General features: G+C 38.1%; 5 protein-coding genes and 1 long non-coding RNA gene across 10 annotated transcripts; 4 read left to right on the top strand and 2 right to left on the bottom strand.

The window, feature by feature from the left end:
- Nucleotides 1–71: 71 nt before the first annotated feature.
- Nucleotides 72–14,211, top strand: LOC138134558 (synaptic vesicle glycoprotein 2A-like). Of its 2 annotated transcripts, none has more exons than XM_069052897.1 (6): nt 72–117; nt 10,799–10,864; nt 10,918–11,242; nt 12,908–13,674; nt 13,725–14,012; nt 14,066–14,211. In XM_069052897.1, the coding sequence occupies exons 1-6, from the start codon at nt 87–89 to the stop codon at nt 14,107–14,109; spliced, it is 1,521 nt and encodes a 506-aa protein (XP_068908998.1). In that variant the 5' UTR covers nt 72–86; the 3' UTR covers nt 14,110–14,211. The 2 variants fall into 2 exon arrangements, with proteins under 2 accessions (XP_068908998.1, XP_068908999.1); XM_069052898.1 differs by lacking the exon at nt 72–117 and adding an exon at nt 9,301–10,746.
- LOC138134943 (synaptic vesicle glycoprotein 2B-like) lies at nt 264–4,831 on the bottom strand. Its single transcript, XM_069053548.1, has 3 exons — nt 4,765–4,831; nt 3,850–4,717; nt 264–974 (listed from the first exon to the last, which is right to left on the bottom strand). Exons 1-3 carry the CDS (start codon nt 4,829–4,831, stop codon nt 323–325), a joined length of 1,587 nt encoding a protein of 528 aa, XP_068909649.1. The 3' UTR covers nt 264–322.
- Nucleotides 14,212–14,943: 732 nt separating the features above from the next.
- Nucleotides 14,944–17,324, top strand: LOC138134875 (synaptic vesicle glycoprotein 2B-like). The gene is made up of 6 exons (XM_069053455.1): nt 14,944–15,166; nt 15,556–15,880; nt 15,929–16,456; nt 16,505–16,643; nt 16,691–17,111; nt 17,158–17,324. Exons 1-6 carry the CDS (start codon nt 15,097–15,099, stop codon nt 17,217–17,219), a joined length of 1,545 nt encoding a protein of 514 aa, XP_068909556.1. The 5' UTR covers nt 14,944–15,096; the 3' UTR covers nt 17,220–17,324.
- LOC138134876 (putative peptidyl-tRNA hydrolase PTRHD1) lies at nt 17,229–20,626 on the bottom strand. 4 transcript variants are annotated; one of them, XM_069053459.1, is made up of 2 exons: nt 20,499–20,626; nt 17,229–17,690 (listed from the first exon to the last, which is right to left on the bottom strand). In XM_069053459.1, the coding sequence occupies exon 2, from the start codon at nt 17,685–17,687 to the stop codon at nt 17,322–17,324; it is 366 nt and encodes a 121-aa protein (XP_068909560.1). In that variant the 5' UTR covers nt 17,688–17,690; nt 20,499–20,626; the 3' UTR covers nt 17,229–17,321. The 4 variants fall into 4 exon arrangements, with proteins under 4 accessions (XP_068909560.1, XP_068909557.1, XP_068909559.1 ...); XM_069053456.1 differs by lacking the exon at nt 20,499–20,626 and adding an exon at nt 19,154–19,315; XM_069053458.1 differs by lacking the exon at nt 20,499–20,626 and adding an exon at nt 18,074–19,097.
- LOC138134877 (uncharacterized) lies at nt 20,507–20,820 on the top strand. The gene is made up of 2 exons (XR_011160832.1): nt 20,507–20,644; nt 20,706–20,820. It is a non-coding gene; the product is annotated as an uncharacterized lncRNA (long non-coding RNA).
- An 861-nt stretch (nt 20,821–21,681) lies between these two features.
- Nucleotides 21,682–22,814, top strand: Grx3 (Glutaredoxin 3). Its single transcript, XM_069053890.1, has 4 exons — nt 21,682–21,704; nt 21,846–22,071; nt 22,119–22,532; nt 22,582–22,814. Exons 2-4 carry the CDS (start codon nt 22,025–22,027, stop codon nt 22,757–22,759), a joined length of 639 nt encoding a protein of 212 aa, XP_068909991.1. The 5' UTR covers nt 21,682–21,704; nt 21,846–22,024; the 3' UTR covers nt 22,760–22,814.
- The last annotated feature ends 1 nt before the right edge of the window (nt 22,815 follows it).

Genomic DNA, 22,815 nt, shown 5'->3' with positions numbered 1-22,815 from the left:
ATGAGTAATAAGTGCAGTTAGTATGGCATGCACCAGGCACGACCTCTTAGTCTTAGTTCATCGAACTTTCTTAGCACTGTTCAAAAATGCTATTGTTTCTAGTTTCGCGATCACTGGGTATGTCTTTATCAAAACTTACTACACCGTTAAACGCTTTACGACAATTTTTGACAACTAGTAGCTTATCTATGTCTTAAGTCATGGGAAACGTGGCAATATTGAAAATTTTCGTCAGTGAGATTTTCACACAAAAACAACGCAAAAGTAGATAAATCGTTTAATAAATAAAAGTAGTACAAGTCCGTTTATTCCGACATTGCGACTATAATTTTGTGTCGAAAGTGGACACGACGGCAACTTCGATTTGGCGTTGGCCGCACCCGTTCCCACTTTTGTACTTGTCTTGGGCACCGGCAGGAATAAAAAAACAAAGTCCTGCCCCCACCAGCACACTGGCGGCGACCACAAAAATGGGAATTTCACAGTGGTCGTCCATCAGCAACCCAAAAACTAGATTGCTGAGCATGGCTCCCATCCTGCCGGCGCACATGGTCAAGCAGATCGCCATCGCCCCCACGCTCGTGGGGAACAGCTCGACGACGACGCTGCCGATCGTCATATTGGCCGTGACCATCGTCGACTGAAAGATGGAAGCGACGATCAAATTCTGCCACGAGGAGGTGAGCCAGTAGATGAGGGCGGCGCTGACGCCCCCCGAGAGCATGGTGGTGCAAGGAATCACCCTGAGGGAGACTCTCCCGGCAAAGAAACCGGAGAGAGTGTTGGCCAAGAGGGAGGCGATGCCCATGACGACGGTGCTCTGGATGACGGCGGCGTCGAAAGAGGGCTTGCAGCTGTTGGGTGGGGTCAAGAGGGCGAGCTCTTTCACGGTGGCAGTGGTGTTGGGGTGGAGGGTGTGGAAGCGCTCGAATCTGACGAAGAGCTCGGGGAGCCACCAGCCAAGGCCGAACACCCTACAAAGACAATATTATCTGATTTAAGGTCTATTTTTAAGCGGTGTTTGCCGACTGTCGCACTAATGCCCAACAATTTCTGCTATTATTTTGTGACATCGCGTGAGGTGATTTATTTGGGGATTTTGTCACGTTAAGGCAATGAACTGAGCTGTGTCCACAACAAAACAAAGAAAATGTATTTCGGTTTGATATCTGACTACCCAATATAAACATATTCAAGAAAATGTGTTAGTTTTAGAAAATTTCCTCTGTCAGTGCAGTATCACTATAAATTACGCTGAAAAAGTTTATTTTAATTAGTGTATTGTAATTATTTAAACTGTGAACTAAATTAGCGTCAGATTTATCTCTTTGTGTGTACTTATATTAGACGAAAATGACATTTTCAATTCCTTTTAAAGTTTTTTTTCGTAAAAATTACGACGCCGCAGATACTCAGCAAAAACTCACGTGGATGCAAAGTTTCGGAGATAAAAAGATGGTAAACAAAGAATAAACGATTTTTTCAAGCTATAATCGCAAGATAAATAGGAAGAGCGTAAATATTAACTCTTTTTCCAATTTTATTCTTACTCATAAGATGCAAATATATTTCAGAAAATGTTGCCAAACTTTAGAATTACTTCGTACATTATACCATCATATTGCTTCCCTTGAGTTTGTTTAGTTCATTTATATTTTTCAAACTTGATGTTTACGGTATGTGATTGTGGTATTACTTCCGTTTTAATAACTAATTATTTAATATATAAGTGTAAAAAGTTATCCTTTATTGCACGAACGGTTTTAAAATACGACCGAGGCACGAGGGAGTATTTTAAAGGATGTGAGTGCAACAAAGGAACTTTTTACACGTAGATATGTCTTACAATATTTTATCTACGATCGTGAGATCATCGCACCGGTTTCAACATAGATTTGTTTAAAATAATTATTATTGATTCAATATTTATTTTTATGAATAACCAAAGTCGTTTGAGAACCACGTCGTTTAGCAACCTACTTCTAAACAATGTTTCCAACAAATTGTATTGTTGTAATCTGACAGTTCGTATCTGTACCATAAAAGCGTGCACTAAAAGTTTTTTGTAATTTGCCTCCATTTTGATTCTGTAATAGACATATTAACGCACGCGACGTCATCATCTGGGATGTCCTTATAGCCATTATTTCACCGAACATTTTACGAAAATGTTTGGGTTGGCAAAACTTGATTCGTCATGCGTGTCAGTTTAAATTACAAAATGTGCAAAGAATTACTTATCAGAATTTATCAAGCAACAAATTCGCGACCGTATTTTTGGGAATTTCACGTATTCCAGCGGGCGTACATGAAAGATTATCTTTCATATTCGTGTTTTGTGACAGAATTTGGATAAAACAAAAGGCGACTTTGAAGACTTGATTAAATTTTCACTTTTAAAATTAAGACATTACCAACCGCCACGAAAATCCCTAAATCGAGGAAAGTAAACATTTTTGTTTAAAAACGGCTTAAAAAGGGCAAATTACAAAAAATAGTATAAAAAACTCGTTTCATAAGACCTTGAAGCACTCATTCTTTAAAATAACTCGTGGCTACGCCACTCGTTTTTTAATCTTGAATTCGTGCTTCAAGACTGGTCTTATGAAACTTGTCTTTTAATATACCTACTATTATGGCACGATTCCGTCAGTTCACTAGACGTCAACTTTGACAACGATTTTTAGTGTGAAAAGTGCCTACTTTTTACACGATCATAGATAAAAAAATATCAAGTTTCGAACGCAAAATTTGAAGGACAAAAATATAATTTCAAAATATACAGGGTTATTATGATACGCCCTCGATCTGTGTGCAACCCCTCAGGCCACAGGCCCTGGGGTTTCACTCTGCCAACCTCGCATGTTATCAAACTTATAACACCCTTGATACCTTAATAACTATTAATTATTAATTATTAATCCTTGTATATAAATACATATAATTGAAAACTTGACATTCTAGTGATTCTGTCTCATGTTATCGTATGTACTTTTATTACAAAACTCTACTTTTCGAGATCATTTAATAATTTGGAACATTTCTTCAAATTTTAATTAATTCTAGGATTTTTCTAAACGAATTAACAACACACTGACATTGAAATTTTAATGAATACCTATAATAACGCGACATTGACATTAAAAATATAAATAAATAATAAATTATAAATTTATAGGAATGTAGGACAGGTCGGTCATAATCTTGCGTCATTACCAACTCAAGATACGTAAATTTGAAACAGTTTAATGTTTAATTTGAAAATCAATAATCGTCAAAATAGGGGACCTTAGGAAATTTAACGAGTCGTTAACAACATTGAAAACAACTATTTGATGACGGGACAGTTTATTTGTTGCTCAACATTAAAAACAAATTTTGTAAACGACCAATTTTGCTATAATTTCCAAAATTGTCTGCTTCAGGCATAAAAGATATAAAAAAAACGATTAAGAAATAACTAGCTGTAAGAAACTTCTTTTGGGAATATGGATGTGCACCAATTTTTCATTTTTTTTTTCAAAACGATACAAAAAAAATAAAAAAAAAACAAAGGAAACATTTACCGTTGTTCCAAATGATCAACCCACGACACGTCATTGCTTAAGACTGCAAACTAACACAGTATCAGACAACACATGTATAATAACACGTGACGAGCGTCTTATGAATGACGTCTCACCAAAACACTATAATCATTGTTTTTTTGTTATGAAATTTAAATTTCAACACTTTAACAAATAGGCTAAGTCAGTTGAAAAGCTTCCAATAAAAAATACGACTCGCATAAAAAATATATTTTTTTCATTTGTGAAAAACTTACCAATAATATTTGCAAATCGTACGTACCCGAACATATTGGTAAACATAATACTGGTGGTGAGCATCGTGACGTAGAGCAAGGGGGCCCTGAACAACCTCCTGAACTGTGCGCCCATCTCCTGCAAAGCTTTGACCGTTTTACCCCGACACTGCAGATTATTCCTAATCCTGGTCTCGATCCTGACGTCCTCGAGCAAATTCCTCACCGGAAAATCCTTCGCCTGGCGTCCCGTGTTGACCGCGAACATCCTCCTCAAAACAACGAGAGCTTTCCTGGGGTCTCCCTTGGCCACAAAGAATCTAGGACTTTCGGGCAGCCGCAGAAACCACAACCCCGCCACCACTTCGGGCAGGACTAAGATGATCATGAACAGCCTCCACGAGGTGAGCGTGAAAAAGGGCCCCCACGCGACGGAGAGCTCGATCGGCAAGATGAGCCAGGCGAAGAGCGGCAAGAGCAGCCAGGACGAGGTGAAGAAGATCCCCGAGTAGCAGATGACGGAAGCGCGGAAGTTAGGGGGTTGGAACTCCGCCAAATAGGAAAAGATGATGCTGCCGGGGCCTCCGATTAGGACGCCGTTCACAAACCGGCAAACGATCAAGGCGGTGACCGAGCGGTTGGTGGCGCAGACGAGCGTAACGGAGGAGTTGAGGAGATGGGCCGAGACCAAGATGGTCCTGCGGCCCTTGGAGTCCGCGAGGGCGCCCCAGAGGAAGCTGCTGGCGGCGCCACCGGCCAAAAAGCACACGTTGAGCAGGCTGAGCTGGAAAGAGGTGAGGTGGAGTTCGCACTGCGCTGCGGGGAAGATGTAGGCAGACAAGCCGTTCTGGAAGCCAACGCTGATTATGCAAATCGCACAAGCCGTGAAAGCCTCGTAGTGGAATTTACCGTAGCCTGGAAGCTGACGCAATAAAAACGATAAAAAGAATATGTGCAGATACCTGTGAGGTGGATGGCCCGGTCGAAATCCACAGACTCGCACATGACCTGCCCGCTACCCTCGACCATACCGACGCAATTAACAAACCCATGATGGCATTCTTTTCGCAATAAAAATATCTATTGGGCAACGATCCAAACATAAATAATAACTGAACCATCAGCGGTTTGAACGAGACGCACAAATGGGGTTGGTCGACTAGACTCATTTTTCTTGAGGAAATTTGTTTTCCCAACAGAACCAATATTGAACGATTCACTCCGACGAATTAGACCAGTGCCGGAGACGAATTGCACCCTCCACAAGTAACAACAATGTTCATTCCCCACAAGAAACTCGCTAATCAAAACGAATCTACATTAATGCATGTTACGCAAAATATTGTTATGTATGAGGACATCTAGGATAATTATCTTTATTTTGTTGCCTTCTACCTCGAGTGATGATTGGGGTTTTAAATGTTGAAATGGTTGAAAATTAATGTTTACAACTTATTTGATTAGAGTTAGCATTTGTGTAAAGTAGATTAGATATGGCAACGTTGCAAGTAATCTGTTGACGTAAAACATAAAAAGTATTTGAAAGAATGTGTCCAAAAATGAACGATTTTGGATTAATGGAAGATTAAAAACCACAATGGTGATGTGGAGAAAGGAAATGTGTGGGGCAACAAAAGAAAAAAACATTTTCGCAGCTAGTCTGTAAAACCGACGTTGTCAAACTTCCAGTGCCAGCTGATCGGGTTGAGAAGACAGTTAATCATTTTCCGTTAATCGTAATTTACGAGATTCAAATCACATGAACTTCATTTTTTTAAATTCTTCACCATAAAAAAGTTGGTTTTCAATCAACACTGTGCGTCTAAAATAGGCAAAAAAGGTTTTTCTACTTTTTTTGCAAATCATAATGAAAGTAGCACTTTTTTTAACGAATAATCGTAATGAAAGTAGTACTTGTTTTCATCATTTTATTCCATCTCCTTAGAGATTATTGTCAAAACATACTTACCTACTTTTTTTTATTTTGCATAGGTAAATCCTTTTAGGCCAAATTTCTCAACTTACAACAACAAGCAAAAAAATGTCGTACACAACATGTTATATAAGTCTCCTTTTTTCACTCATTTGCTTGATTACTCGGACTCCGCCCTCGTCAATCAAACTGCAAATTCATGTCAAATTTGACAGTGGGGCTAATATTTTTGTAAGTACACTCAAAACAACTTTTTTAGTTTTATAGTAAATTGTGTGGCTGTTTTTTATCGAACATATACATTTTTAAAGTTTATTACCTTTTCGACATCCTGCAAAAAAGAAAATTTAGAGTTTGAATTATTTAAATGAATGACAACGTCTTAAATGTAGATTTATTGTTTTGAATGTAGTTTCAAAATTTTTGCTCATTACCATAGGAACATTCATTAGTTCGCATTTTTGCCACTTCTTCTTACATTATTTTTACTATAGTTGTACAAATAACTATTTTATAATGGACTTACTGTAACATTGGAAATAGTTTTGTAACAGATCCTACAGTGAAACTACATATTTTTGGTAAAATTTTAGTTTTTACGAGTAGCAGGAATTATTGCTTCTTGTATCAAATTACTAAACGACATTTGAATTATAAACACCTGAACTTTATGTGATTTGAAAAACGAAAACAACTTCGACAATAAAGTTTTCCCAAACGAATCAAATTCGTCAATTATTTTTATTTCACGATTTTGACAATGGGTTGCCAGTGTCATCATTTATTGCTATCAAAACTCCCTAGATACTATGGAGTGCATTTAAAAAATATTTTCTGTATATATTTTTTAAATAAATGGTACAAATAACAATAATAAGAGGCATTGTAGCACTAGTTCTATAATAGACCCTGTTATTAAACTAGTACAATAATATACTGTTATTTCACAGTTTGGGAAACTTTGTTTCACACATTAGTGGAGTTGCACTTTACCAAATTTTGCTTCATTTGACAGAAATACAAAATACAAAATAAATTTCTGGTAGAACACTTGACGTTGCTTTATCATCATATCATATTCACTAATATTATGAAAATAATTGTAAAAGAACTCCAAATGGGTACACTTCAACATCGTGACAGCTTTTAACTTTTAAGTTGGCTGCCCAATTCATATTTTGAAGATTAATTAATTATTTTTTGCGTAGGTAATAATTTTATTTTACGGAAGCAATGGTCTTGCAAACATTTATGTATGCAATTTGTGTACAGACTACAAAGCACTTTTTACGTGTGGGAATGCGTAAAAATAAAATAAAAAAAATAACTGCGCTCGTGCGTGTAATCTTCTTATTTCTAAAAGAAGTAGTGCTTTATACACCGGTTGTACATATAATAGTATATTAAAGAAGGAGTTTTATAAGGGTTGATTTGGCGCACGAGTCCCAAGTGTAGAAAACGACCCGTAGGGGAGTTTTCTATGGGCCGAGTGCGCCAATGCCTTTATAAAACGAGTTTTTTATATTATTTTTTAGAATTTGCTACCTTGTTTTAATTTTTAAATAAAAAAATTAAATTTTCAAATTCTAGGGAATTTTGTATTAATTGGTAATTCAAGGTAACGGATGCAACTACATCTGCAACAGATGTTAAAAAATGATAGCCATAAACGACTCCAACCTGAATACAATAATAGACCTATTAGAGACGCAAATACTAAAATAAGTATTTTTTAGAATCTGCGTCTCTAATAGGTCTATTGTTGTGTTCAATTTGGAGTCGTTTATGGCTATCTCTTAAAGCACTCGTAGTTTAATATAGATCTCTAAGAAAATTTTTATCAATATTTCAGTGTATTATTGTCATTTACACCAAAAAACTTCCAATATTAATGTTCAAACTCTACTTTTTAACATATGTTGCAGATGTAGTTGCATCCGTTACCTTGAATTACCAATTAATACAAAATTCCCTAGAATTTGAAAATTTAATTTTTGTATTTAAAAATTAAAACAAGGGAGCAAATTCTAAAAAATAACATAAAAAACTTGTTTTATAAGGGCATTGGCGCACTCGTTCCATACAAAACTCCCCTACGGGTCGTTTTCTACACCTGGAACTCGTGCGCCAAATCAACCCTTATAAAACTCGTTCTTTAATATACTATTAATGCCTCGGATATTGCTGATGTATACAAATAATTTAAATTTTTATTTTGGGGTATATTATGGTGATCGACTCGCCTTAAACATGAGAGTATGCATACAAAAACTTAAACTAAATAAAAATAATTAATAAAATAATACGGAAACATTTTGAAAATAAAAACCATGAAAAACTTATCACCTAATAAACATTTTTAATACAATCGGTAATAAAACTAGGTGTGTCGTCGTTAATACCATAAAATCTAGAAGCTGTATTAATCATCAAGGCAACATTAAGATGTCGATCCTTCGAGAACAATAATTAAAAAGGATACTTCGAGATGAAGTAGTTTTGGGGACAAGGAAATTCAGTTAGGACAGTCATTTTTATTTTTAACGAGATGAAGCAAACATTTCACAACTATGGGCGTGCTTATAATCTCTGCAAGGCAATTTTCATCTGAAATAAACTTGACATTTTCAAAAATCAAATAAGAGCTCCGTATCAGGCATTGATTTTTGTTTAGTTTTTAAGATCAATCGAGACCTCTGGTATTTTTGTCGAATTAAGACCAAAAAAAAAAGGAATGACAGGGACTGTGTTAAAACTTGAAGTGACAAATTTTATAAAATGTCAAATCAGATATCAAGTAAGATACGATCTTTGCCAGAGTGTTGTAATTGTTTCAATGGCCATTTATAATTTTCATCATTAACCTCTTTACAGTACTCGTAACATTAAAATCTCATGTATTGGCTTAAACGAGTAGGTACTAAGCTGCCAAGTGGTAACAGTGACGGTCTGGTAGAAGGAGACAAAACGAACTCCGGGAAGCACAGGTCTCTGCAGGACCTGCCCTTCATTATCTTATATTATAAATAAAAAAAGTAGATAAGAAATATCAACGAATATTTTTTATTACTCGCTTGTACAATTTAAAACATAAATTAATATTATTACAAAATTTTGTCTTGCAGAAGTAATTTATTATCTACGTCCATCTTGTGGAATCTGAAAAGAAAACAATTTATTGAGTATGCAGATTGTTTAAAATGTTTCCTTTTCAAACTCATTCTTTGAGCACGTGTCCAGCTATTTTTGCAATAAATGGTTTAAATGCGGTCACTTGTTTGTAACATCTTTTAATATTGGACCTGGCGGTGGTAACGGTTTCCTATCTTATCTACGAAATTCAGAACACCACCTACAATGTGGTTAAAAACATTTGGATACTGGTTGAACGACATTTATAATGAAAAAATATTGAAAGACAACATTCTATGACTCCAAATGCAAGTTATTCCTCGATGCACTTGATTCACAGATCAAACAAAGAAAGATAAATTTTATAATAAAAATAAGATAATAGAAAATATATCGAGAGCAACAATTAAAAAAAGGAGATTTTGGGATGAAGTAGTTTTGGGCAAGGAAATTCAGTTGTCAAGGACAGTCATTTTTATTTTTAACGAGATGAAGCAAACATTTATTTCTGACACAAGGGACTCTCCACAATGAATAATTTTCAATAATCATCAATTATTAACACATCATCTTCAAAAGTAAGCAAAAATGAAAAAATAAATGTGTCCAAGTCCTATAATTTTACGATGCTTAACAGCGAAGATATATTGGTTAAGATATCAACTGTCTATGTACTAACTAGTCTCCGCCCATGCACTCTTTCAAAACGACAGGTTGTTGACTGTTTACAAATATTTAGGTACGCCACTCCTCACATCGAGAATTTTCCAATACACTTAACACAATCATCATTTTGCATCGTGATAAAATAATAAAAAAATGCGAACCGGTTTCAATTTACGCAACTGATGCAATCGAGTCTAATTTCGCAAAGACCGGAATCCTGTGGAGCTTAAAGGGTTGCTTAGGTATCTTCCGGAAAAGCTCTGGTATCAGGAACGCAGCAGATTCGGAAAAGTGTGAAAGCTCCCCCTCGCGTGGAAAGCTCAATCGATAACGTTTACAGATAAGCTGGAATTAATTGAATTTATTTACCTTTAATAACGGGTCGACTCGATTGTCGTCTAATTAAACGGTTTCACGAGAATTCGATCGGAAGCTCTGGCGCGATCCGTCTCTTCCAAGAATGCTTCGTAAATTCACAGTAATTAAGAGCTTTGGAGTGAATTTTCGCGATTGTACTTGCACAGACGACGATCCAGGTGGCTATTAACGGCATGTAACGACTAATTTGTATTTTGTTGGATTTTAAACGCTCTTTCGGGCTGGCTTACAATAGCCGGACTATTAGGGGCGTAGAAAGGCGAGAAGGAGCGGCTCCGGGCCCGGAAAATAAATTCAGGGAGCGCTCGAACGTTCGTCGCTTAATCTTCGAGGCGCATCTATGTTTTTCACCACCTTGATGTGAGCCTTGAAGGCGACGAAAATATTTGTATTTTTAAAAATTCGTCTGGATCAGTCCGTGGGAATTACGAAAACAATCATCCAAACAAGCGGTGTTTGTGCCGGGATTAGCGCGGAGGTCTCTCTTCGCGGCTGTTGCTTTGTTGCAAAACAATAAAAATCACGTTTCTGAGCAAATAGTTGCACAGCTAAATACCTGAACAAACGTGACGGCATTGTTGTTCGGGCAGGGACCAAACACGAAAATATAGCGTTTTAGTGAAATTTTGATGGACCGCATGCGTCACACACGACGATTAATTACGATAATCAAGTTAATTGTGACTGGGATTAAATTGTTTCCTGAGTAGAACTCTTAAGTAGGCTGAAAATTGCTCAAATAAAAGAGCGGTTTCGTGCACCCGGCCACATTTGTAATTTGGCAAGAGGCATTATTAAACGGTCGAAATGAGCGACAAGCACAAATACTCATATGGTGAATAGCGAGTGGCGAGTCGGTCTCCTTCATTAACAACCTCTCGTTTCAGATGAGTTCAAAATTAGCGCCGAAAAATACAAGAACGTCGAGTTCGAAGCCGCCCTCGAGCACACCAGTAAGTCCAGCAGTAAGTCGACGAAAGTGCGAGTGTGACCGGTGCGTTTCCAGGTTTCGGCAAGTACAACTTGGCCCTCATATTGGTCTGCGGATTGACTCTCTATGGGGTCAACAGCGAGGCCTACGCCGTCGGCTACGTCCTGCCCTCGGCGGAGTGCGACCTGGAGCTGGACACCTACACCAAAGGGATCTTGACCTCGACGAACTTCATCGGGATCACCGGCAGCTGCTGCGTTTGGGGATACCTCTCCGACACCAAGGGCCGGAAGAACGTCCTCATGATCAGCCTGATCTTCGCCTTCCTGTGCAGCGTCGCCGCCGCGTTCACCCCCTCGTTCTGGGGTTTCGCCGTGCTACGATTCTGCAACGGAATATTGTAAGTACTACTCGAGTAATAACTAATAACACCCCCCAGACAATATTATTTATTTTTCGACGTGCCAAGTGCTGATGCGAAATATTTCCTCGTGGTGCCAACACATTATTATTATGCAACGTCGTTACGTAAACATTTTCTCCACAAGTTCGTTTTGTAAAAATACCGTGACGTCACAAGAAATTTCTTCACTCCTAGTCAGTGAAGGGGTGGTGAAAGTCAGAACACTTTCACCGCAAAAGGAAAAATTTGCGGGACAATAAAAAACCGGAGAAAATGACCCAAAAATGTTCACATTATTTGGCAAACATGAAAAACTAATCCGTGTTGCATCAAGAATTTAACAATGTTTGACAAGCATTAAATTTACAACGTTTGGATTAATAAAAAAAATTAACAAAACTAGTTATTTGCAGACTTTACAACTTTTTACAGCTGTGATGAAGACAAATTTAGCAGATCTTTCTGGAATTATCGTACTATCGATTCTGCTAAATTGGAACGATTGAAGTTAATTACGAGTCACGTTTCCATTAACCAATCTGCGGCTCTAATTAATCACTTAATTCGCAACATGTTGACCGTTTAGTGTTGCGTTATTTGTTATTTAAACTCGACGAATCGTCAACACCAACAGAAATTAAAATATTAATTAGTAATTGGCTCCAATTCTGCGTTTTCGGGTCGCGTGTTAATTCAAATGTTTGTTTAATAAAAATGTCTTGACCTTTTAATGAACCGTTTTAACTTCTTTTACTTAATAAATGTCGTAAATTTGCTTTGCTTTTGCTAAATGTTTCATTCTCACGACATCCGCGAGCTAATTAGTTTTAGTTAATTGTCATTTAGCTTCCGATGATCCACCATTCACATTTTGTGTGACAACAGCGCCCTCTGTCTTCGAAAAATAGTTGTGTCAATTCAAATGTGTGTTTAATGAAAATGTCTTGATCTTTTTATGAACCGTTTTAACTTCTTTACTTAATAAATGTTGTAAATTTGCTTTGCTTTTGCTAAATGTACATTCTCACGACATCCACGAGTTAATTAATTTGAATTAGGTTAAGTGTGACAACAGGGCCCCCTATCTTGGAAAAATCATCATGTCAATAAAAACGACTTGATCTCTTAATTAATGAACCGTTTCAACTTCTTTTACTTAATAAATGTCGTAAATTTGCTTTGGTTTAACCAAATGTTACACCACATTTCATGTGACAACAGCGCCCTCCATCTTGAAGAAATTGTTTCGCGTCTTTATTTTTTAATTTCTCTCTTAATGAACCGTTCTAACATCTTATATTTAATAAAAGTGGTGAATTCGCTGTGGTTTGGCTAAATGTCGCAGTCTCACGATACCCACAAGCTAATTAATTTGAATTACATCTCATTTACTCTTTGAAGAGTCCAACAGTCACATTTAATGTGTTATGCATAAATTGTTTTGCATCAATTCAAACGTTTATTTAATAAAAACGTCTTGACCTCTTAATGAACCGTTTAACTCGTCTTACTTAATAAACGCCGTAAATTTGCTGTGCTTTGGGTAAATGCCGCATTCTCACGATACCCACGAGCTAATTAATTCGAATTAATTCGCATTTAGCCTTCCGAGAAGCTGTAATTTTGCAGTGGCGTCCTCTTAAAGAACCCGTTTTGTTGCAGCATCGCGGGTCCTTCCGCGATCGTCTACGCCTACTTCGGCGAATTCCAGAGCAGAATCTACCGGTCGACGGCGATGGCGTGGATGAGCCTCTTCATCGCCTTGGCTCTGATCAGCCTCCCCGGCCTCGGCTGGTCCCTCCTCCCCCAACACATAAACTTGCAGATCTTCGGCCTCACCCTCAACTCCTGGAGACTCTTCATGCTCATAATCAGCATCCCCAATCTGATCGCGGCTCTGGCGTTCATCAAACTGCCAGAAAGCCCCAAGTATCTGTACCACAGCGGTCACATCGAAGAGGCGCTCCAAGTCTTGAAAACCATCTACACGATCAACACTGGCAAAGACGAGAGCACCTTCCCCGTGGAGAGCTTGCAAGAGAAGGTTTTGCTCCAGGTCGAGGCCAAGAAGAACATTCTCAGGGACTTCTGGGGGCAGATCGCTCCGCTGTTCGTGCCTCCGCATCTGAAGTACTCGCTGGCGTCGGGGTTGATGCAAGGGGGGGTGTTCGCGGTGTCGAGCGGGGTGTTGTTGTGGTACCCCGACATTATCAATCAGCTTTCGCATTCTGCCAGCGGCAACAGCAGCGTCACGGTGTGTCAAGCTCTCTCTTCGGTCGACCACGGAAAGGTGGATCTCGTAGGATGCATCGAAGACAGCATGGACGATCAAGTTTTTATACAGAATATCATCATAGGAGTGGCCTATCTGGTCAGCTACGTTGTTTGGGGGTTCGTCGTCAATTTTCTAGGAAATCGAAACTTTTTCGGTAAATAAATCGATGGAGATCGAGTGAATAGTGCTAAAGAGAATTTTTAGGTCTTTGTATGATCATCGCGTCGATCTCTTTGGTCCTGTTGAACTTCGTGACGGACAAGGTGGCCATCGACATACTTTTTATTGTTCTTTTGACCCTGCCAGGCATTTGTGTCGCTGTTATCAATCTGATAATGGTCGACATCATCCCGACATATCTGTGCGGTATGGCAGTTTGCCTAGTTATGACAGCAGGAAGAATAGGAAGCATAGTCTCCAGTTCGGTGGTGGGGATCATGCTGCAGTGGAATTGTACAGTGACATTTTCTCTATACGCTGTCAATCTCATGGGTAAGTACTCCTCTTGTAGGTCACACGTGATGCTACAATTTTTTTATTTCTAGCTTGTCTCTTGCTGGTCTTCGTATTTCCCAAGAACTCCACATAGTAGTAATTTACAAACTTAATTTATTGTGATAATTAATTTAAATTTTTCTAGAGTAGACACGTTTGTAAATGTTAAGAAAATACATATTTATATTTTTTAAAACTGTTTTTTCATTCCAAACTCCTCCACGCAGATCTTTAACGCCATCTAAGAAGTCTTGCCTGAGTGTCTGATAAGAACACTGCGAGCAAACTGATTTACAAATTTCTTACAGAAACCTTCTGCAGTGTTTGAATAATATCTAAAAGGATTATCTTGACCGTAGCAGAAATCTAAGTGGTGCAGTTTTCGTTTAAAGAAGTATTGGCACATTTGAAATTTGATTTTCCCACCTATTTACATAATGTCACATTCAAAAAGGCGTCATTTTTAAAAGCTGTCAAAACAATTTTCTGCAACTGCTCGTTGCAATAAGTTATTGATCAGCAAATCATTTGTGGTATAGTTTGTCCAGCGAGAGATTGGTTGACATAAAAATCACTGAATCAATTCTAACGTAGAAAAAGTTGTGTTGGGTTAATTTAATACGATTCAATGCGAACACTTGTAATTCAATAAAAAACTCGTTTTTGTAAAGATGCAATTCTACAACCTTGTGAGATATCTACTACTGTGCACACAAATACATATTTTTAAAAAACACATTTGAAAAAAACAAAGAAAATTCTATGGACAATGAAACTTGATTTTTTTATTTTTCGTAAGTGTGAATGGCTGGTGAGTAAACAGGGGCTAATCCAGAGACTTAAAGAAAGTCCTGAACCAACAGAGCTTGCATTGAGTGTCAAGTCAGAGTGTGCGAGTTTGACGTCGCACGAAGGAAAATCCTGTCACTCTTTACTTAACACACGATTTATCTACATTTTAATGCTACATAATGTTTTCTTTGATTATTTATGATGTTTCAAGATAACTTCGGGCTTCAAAAATTGTACGTACAAATACTTGGCTCCGATAGTTGACTCTCGTCGGTGTCGAGTTGCAAACATGGCTAGGATAACGAAGGAAGACGAGTCGAAGCAGAAAGTGCCCTTTGAGAAAGCCATTTCTATGACAGGTAATACGAGCTTATCACGTGTAGAGCATACAATTACGGTGTAATTAAGGGTCAAACCTTGACCTTGACCTGTTACGTTTCCTAATCATTTCGCAAGTCACAGATGTCACTTACTTTGGATAAATATTCCACATGACTCTTCACAAACTCTTTTGTCAACCATCCTAACAATTAAACGGATAGAAATCGAGAAAAACAAATAGCACCGTTCAAATTTTTTCGTTTTGCTTTAGACTCACAGAGCAACAAATCACAGAAAATTTACAATGTTTAAAAATAATGTCCTGGGAGATAAAATTCTATTTACACTTCACTCCGAAGTATTTCCATTTAAATTCACACTAGTTTCCACTCGACACATTTTCTCTTCTGACGAATTCCCTTTCAAGGCTATGGCTTCTTCAACATCCTCGTTTTGCTGGCAACTGGGGGCGGCTTGATGTGCGTCATCATAGAAACAATGTGCATGATGTTCATCATTCCTGCGGCTCAATGCGACCTCGACTTGTCTCTTTCGGAAAAAGGTCTCCTCTCGTCCGTCAGCTTCATCGGAGTGGTGGTCAGCTCGTACATGTGGGGCTACTTAGCCGATACCCGAGGCCGCAAGAACATTCTAGTCGTGAGTCTGTCCATCAGCTCCCTCACCACGATAATCTGCAGCATAATCCCTTCTTCATGGCTCTTCATCGTGCTCCGTTTCATCAACGGTTTCTTGTGAGTTGATTCTTCCCACGTTTGGGCAAACATTAATTGGTGTTGTAGCATCGGTGGGGCTTCCTCCGTGGTCTACGCGTACGCTGGGGAGTTCCACGACAATCACTACCGCCCCAAAGTGATATCCTGGATGTCGACGTTTGTAGCGTTCGGAAACATGTACCTTCCAGGACTGGCCTGGTTGATCCTTCCCGACGACTGGAAAGTCGATCTTCCTTTCTTCAATATAGTCTTCAGACCGTGGAGAGTGCTCTTGGTCGTTTACACCTTGCCGTGTTTGCTCTGCGCTTTGTGTTTGTACTATCTGCCAGAGAGTCCCAAGTTTCTGTTGACTCAAGGAAAGAGGAAAGAAGCTCTGACCGTGTTGAGACAGATGTACGTTGTCAACACCAGAAAAGAGGAAGACAGTTACGGCGTCGACGAGCTTGTTTGGGAGGAATTGAGTGACGATGACCCCTTCAAGAAAGACTACGGAATGTGGAAGACCATGTGGAAACAAACTGTCCCGCTGTTCAAAGGAGAACTTCTAACCAAGACTCTGATGATGTGTTTTTTGCAATTTGGAATATTCGCGTCGTAAGGTAACAAATCTCCACACGACAAACTGCTAATTGTGTCTTGCAGAAACGCAGGAATAGTCATGTGGTATCCAGAAATCTTGAACAGAATGTCGCACTACGTGATTGACCACCCCCAAAACGACGTAGGTCTCTGTAACGCCATTTTGGAAGAAGATGATCTTGACAGTTTCAACTCGACTGAGGTAGTCCACCACTCGATCTCTGTCTTCGTTCTAAATGTTCCTTTTAGGTGTCGTATAAAGTGTGCAAAGACCAAGTGAAAACTCAAGTCTTTCTTGTGTCGGTCATCATGGGGGTGGCTTACGCTTTCATCTACTTATTTATCGGGTGCGTCATCAACACTTTCGGCAAGAAGAAACTGATGATCGCGTTTGTCGTGGTGACCACCATCACAGGATTGTGTTCGCAGTTTGTCTACGGTTACGGACTCATCCAAATCTTGATCGGCATCTTTCTGATGGGAGGTGCCGGAATCGGAATCACTAATGCGATCGCGGTGGATTTGTTCCCGACGCAAGTCAGGGGAATGGCGCTTGCTGTGTCTCTCATGTTCGGAAGAATCGGTGCGATGACAGGGACCAATATTGTGGGACCCCTGATCTACAATGTCTGTGATTATTTGTTTTATTTCGTCGCCGCAGATCACCTCGGTAAGTACCACGTGGGTATAGACGCCATGTTTATTTTGTCTTTCAGCATTGATCATCGTCCTTTTGCTGCTGCCGTCAAAGCCGAGACTGCCGAAACTGGTTACGTAAAAAGAATAGTACAAATGCAAAGCTTTATTCAATTCTGTGTACAAAATGTAACAAATTTAAGTTATTGAGCCAACAGAATCTTTTTAATAAATTGTTTCAAAACTACGATTTGAAGAGTTTGAATTTCTTGAAATGCTTCTGGATTTCTTCTTTGGGGTAAGGTTTTGCGACCAGACAAGTAGGTATGTTTTCGGGCTGCTCGATCCACAGTTTGTGTTTTACGTTGTTTTCGGTGAGGCGGTCTTTTAGTTCGATTAAGCTGCTTTCGTTGGGAGCCTCTAAGACGACTTTGTGCATGTTGTCCAGATCTTTTAGGTACGCTTGGACGTGGACGTCATCGTGGAATAGGTGCGTTACTGCGGTGACGGCGTGGCAAGCCTGCGCGATTACCGCCCCCACGGGCCAACCCAGTTCCTTCAAGAGGTCTCCTCGGACTACCACATACTGTACGATCGCAGAACTAGTCATTCTCTGCGAAAACAATATGCCCTTACCAATACCAATTATCCTTCGTTCCGTCAAAACACGCTTCAGCAACAACGAAAACTTCTTTTTGTAGATAATAAACCAAAATGACATAACACAAAAGATAACATTAATTTATACGGAACACAAAGCGTACTGTAATTGCTGTATGACTTATTCTCTATTAGGAAGTTTTCAAATGGGCCACAAGAAAAAAAACAAACTTATTTTCAACATGTTTCACCCTGTATATATAAAATTGATTGAAGAATGTAGAGCTACATGGGTGTATCTAAATGGAGACTAAAAGTGTTGCATTACCAACCATACCGGGTGACAACAAATGAATGTGACTTTTTTTTAAATTTTCATAAATTACTTTGACAAACCTGATACCTATGTTAATCAATCACATTGGCGTCCGTACGTCAATTTGTGTATTAACAAATTGTGTCAAATAGGCGAGTACGCCTATGTTTATGTCAACTACCACATTAACTGCAGAATAACCAACAACAGTATTACCAACCTATGAAAAATAAATTGACCAATGAAAATCAAAGCCAGATTTAATCTGTATACATTTTTCATCACATTTGCCACGTAAAAAACTTAAGGTTAGGATTTTACTGTCAAGTCCACAATTATTGTTTTAAGTTTTAAAAAATAAAATGTCACTAAGGCAATTCGAATGTCAGAATTTTTTTTCTGTGTAAATCAGATCGTAATGATCGTATTAACAACCTATTTGATTGGTAACTAAGAAAATGTAATGGGCGGGGCAGATAAAACGTTGTCCTTAGTATAATAATAAATAATTATATTCGTTTCTTTTCAATTTAAATTTTAGAAAAGAGTTGTGTGATAAACAAATTGGGAAAACAAGGATTGTATTTGGAAAGGTAGGTACGGTTGGCTTAAAAAAAAAACGGGAACTGTCAGAAAAAGTTGTGTCAGATTTTATTAAATTTTTAGTTTGAAACGGCCTTTTAGAATTTTGGTTAAAAAACTGCACTATGTGTCAGAAATACTATTGTCAAACACACACAAATTGACAAATTAAATTTCCAATGCACATTAGGTCAAATTTAATTTCCTGTTTTTTTTTTTGAAGCCAACTGTACTGTCGCGAGCAAAAAAACTGATCGACAAAATCATGTTTTGAGTTTCGACGCAATGGAAAATGCTCTATTGTAAAACGATCGTAAAATCATAACCTATCACCATGACATTAACTGACATTAATTATTTAATTTTTTGATACTTTGTTGACGTGGGCCTAATCAGGCAGGTAAAAATTTTTAATTTGTGTCAATCCAACCAAATTTTGAAATGACATTGACGACCAGAATTTTTTGCTCGCGACAGCATATTGAGTTGTGAAATTATATTAAATGAAAGCTGTGTGTCCAACATAAAATAAAATACGCCAGTAAATAGATTTATTGAAACATTAATTACATACTTACCAGAATAATGGAATATAAAGTATCAATGATTATAATTAGGTTATAGAGGTTATCCTCGATACAGAACTCTATTTATTTCAGAGAGAAATAGTAAACGAGAGAGGCAGACACATGTAGTTTGGCCATAGATAATTTGACCAGAGATCACAGTTTGACCTTAGTAGTTTGCTATAGTTTGTTGGCGACAGACGCCCTCACCCCTTTAGAACTAGAACTAGTGAGAAGAACCGGGAATTTTAAAAAACTTATACTTATTCAATGTTAACAAAAGTGAATTTTACCTTTTTTGAAATAAATCGTATTCTATTTTTTTACTTTAAATAAAAAAATAAATACGATTTATTTCAAAAAACTGCGTTTTAGGCAAATAATAAAAAAAAACAATTTTATTCTTGTATGTATTAAAGCAACGCATTTATTAATCAAAAAAAGCCGGGTGTAGAATGGATTTTGGTACATAGGCACTTTACGTGTAAAAGTAAAAATCCTCGGATATTGGCTCCCCTAATTATTTTAGAACACAAAATACATCCATACATACTATTGGGGACAAAATACTTTGGTCATCATTGCTTTTGCTTCAAAACAAATTAATGTAAACCAAGCATTAACGTCAAGTCAATAGTGATGACAATTTCAAATTATTGACTTTTCACTTGTCAAAAATATGGCACCTTCCACCATTCAAAAATTTAGAATCATCTCCCTTGTTTCTGGGGGATTGTCCATGGGCCAAATTACCTTGTGGAAACCTTTTCAATTTTTCCTCCTAGGAATATCTCCTTCAGTTGTCCATTTTCGGTATTTAACATTTTGCAATGATGAGTTTGACAGTGACAGTGGTTGACAGTAGTAAAAAATAAGGTTAACCGTCCTAATGCTTGCTTTACAACTTTATGTCAGTCAACTGACTTTGACGACCAAAGTAATTTGTCCCCAATAGTACTATGGCGGACAATAAATTTAGGCCGGCCTGTCATTGAGTTGACATCAAAATGTGAAGCTGGCATTATGTTCAACTAACCCCATTTTCGATTTTTGTCATCGTGACAGCGATAATCAAAATTAAAATTGGGAAAAGAAACGTGCACCAGAGAGAAGTGCTACTACCTACAAATCAGTTATGCTAGTGCGTCATGATCTGTAAGACTGTAAGTTACGAAAAAGGCGAAAGAAACGCCAAACAGCTTGAAAACCTTCAGTTTGACAAACTGACACATCAGTCATAATGACAATAAATGGTCGCTTGCATTGACTTTTTTGAAATGTCAGAAATTTGCCGGCCTAAATTTATTGTCCGCCATAGTACATACATACAATACATACTTTGAACAATTTTACTTACTTTACAAGGCTGCAAGTTACGGCCAGTGAAAGAGTGATCTATATTGATTACATTACCACTAATTTACACAGAAACACGGACGTTAATCATAGTGGAAATCATACCACTATAAAGATGTCGGGCACTCGGGCACTGGGTATGGAATTGTAAGAAAAACCAAACAATAGTTTTCATTTTAAGATTGCTCATTTATAATAATTGTTACAGATTATCCTCTTCCAGCTCCGAATCTTCACCGGACAGTGGCAGAGATTGAGAATTATTTATTTCCTAATATGTAGGTATACATCTTTTGAAAAATAAAAATCTAACGTTATTGAGATGTGCTTATTTCTTTCTGTGACTGTATGAAGTCCAGCTTGGTGAATTCTAATTACTTAATCCCGCTATTTCAGTCGTGGGTTAATTTTTGAGTTACCTAACCAAAATTTTAAACAGTGCGTGTTTTTCAGTGCCTTAGGCCCGGTTTCAGTGCTGGTTTAATCCAAATTTTTTGGATCATTTACCACCTGCTACTTGGTGTAAAGTGTTTTTCAGTCCGGGTTTTAGCTAGCAGAAACCAATTTACGGCACCCTCGAATTTTGATCCCGGGCGGTCCCGGTCGGGTGGTTTAAACCATATGCGAGAAAATAGACAGCTCTAAAAACTACCTCGGCCGCAGAGCGGAAAACTGTACCTATTCTAAAAACACAATGTTTTGTGTTGATTTTACAAAAAGTTATTTCACGGTCACTGTCATTGAGTCAAATAACTAGAAAATGCGAGTAAATAGACAGCTCGTTAATTTATGGGGGGGGGGGGGGAAATACTGAAATGAAAATTATAATTATAGAAAAAATTATAGATAAAACTGAGAAACAGAGAACTATCACTGGTTAAAATTAAATAAGAAAAATAGGTTACCAATAAAAAAAAAATTTGATGACCCTTAGAAATGATTTAAGCCAAGTTCTTATAAACAGATAATCGTTACGTATAATGTCATTATTATGCACGTTTTAGGTATTAGAAATATATAAAAAATACACATTACATAACAAAATACGTATATTCTGTATTCAATATCCATCTAAAATAAACAGAAAATTTATACAGGTATTTCACGAGTGATAATGAGCTTGACGATAAAAATGCAACCCACAATACATTTTCAAAAAAGCTTTTTTCCGAAATGTAGTGTGGGTGTGGGTTGCATTTTTAATTCCGTAAGGTTCTTTATCACTCGTGAAATATCTTGTATGTAGAAACAGCAATTAATTACACATTAACATACACAACGTATAATAAATTAATTAGATTCTAACAGAACAGGCAATATAGGAGTGTTAAATATGTATATGCCTTAGGCCGTCATCTATAGTGCTGTCATCTGTGATCTGTCAGGTCTGTGGATTTGGCTTCCATCATCTCATAACCTAAAAACTTCTGTGTTCTGAAAATCACGTAGAATAATTTTTATAAGCCTGAACCGCCCTATTGCACCGTTTAATTTAATCAACACCATTCAGACTGAAAGCCGTGTAAAATGCCAACACTTTTGTCAAATTCCGACGACGTGAACAGGGCGATAAGGTAAGTTTTTTGTTAGTCTTTCGATCCCATCATTAAAGAAAATAAAGCGCTGCAGAACTGAGCGCGTTGCATTTTGCGGCCGTTTGGGCAGAGCAGTGCGAGCAAGTAGACGACGTCCTGGACGCCTTATCTAAACGTAGCGATTACTCCAAAGTCCAATTTTACAAATGTATGGCCGAAGATCATTCAGAAATCTGCCTAAAACACAAAATCAGTGCGGTCCCCACCGTCCTACTCTTTCGAGCGGGGAAAGTCGTCGACAGGATAGACGGCACGGATCCCGCTAAAATCGCCGAAAAGGTCAAAACACACGTCAACGGCCCCAACGACGCTGCGTCCCTAGAAGAGAGACTGAAGTCTCTGATAAATCAAGCTCCTGTGATGCTTTTCATGAAGGGGGATCGCAACACACCAAAGTGCGGCTTCAGCAGGCAGATGATTCAAATTCTGAATGACACGGGGTAAGCCTACATTATTTTTTTCTTGCAGCGTTGCTCATCGAGTTTTTAGTGTTGCCTACGAGACGTTCGATATTTTGACGGACGAAGAGGTGCGTCAGGGGCTCAAGACTTACTCCGATTGGCCGACGTACCCCCAGCTCTATGTGAAAGGGGAGCTGATTGGAGGTCTGGATATCGTGAAAGAGATGCAAGCCGGGGGCGAACTGGCGGCTGCTTTGCGCGTTTAAATCGAGCCTTTAGTACTGTATTCCTTATTTAATTCTCAATAAAATTTTAAAATCTC

Source organism: Tenebrio molitor, chromosome 7, assembly GCF_963966145.1.
Source record: "Tenebrio molitor chromosome 7, icTenMoli1.1, whole genome shotgun sequence".
Taxonomy (NCBI): Eukaryota; Metazoa; Arthropoda; class Insecta; order Coleoptera; family Tenebrionidae; genus Tenebrio; species Tenebrio molitor.
The sequence above is the reverse complement of the archived record's forward strand: the minus strand, read 5'-3'. Positions and strand labels throughout refer to the sequence as shown.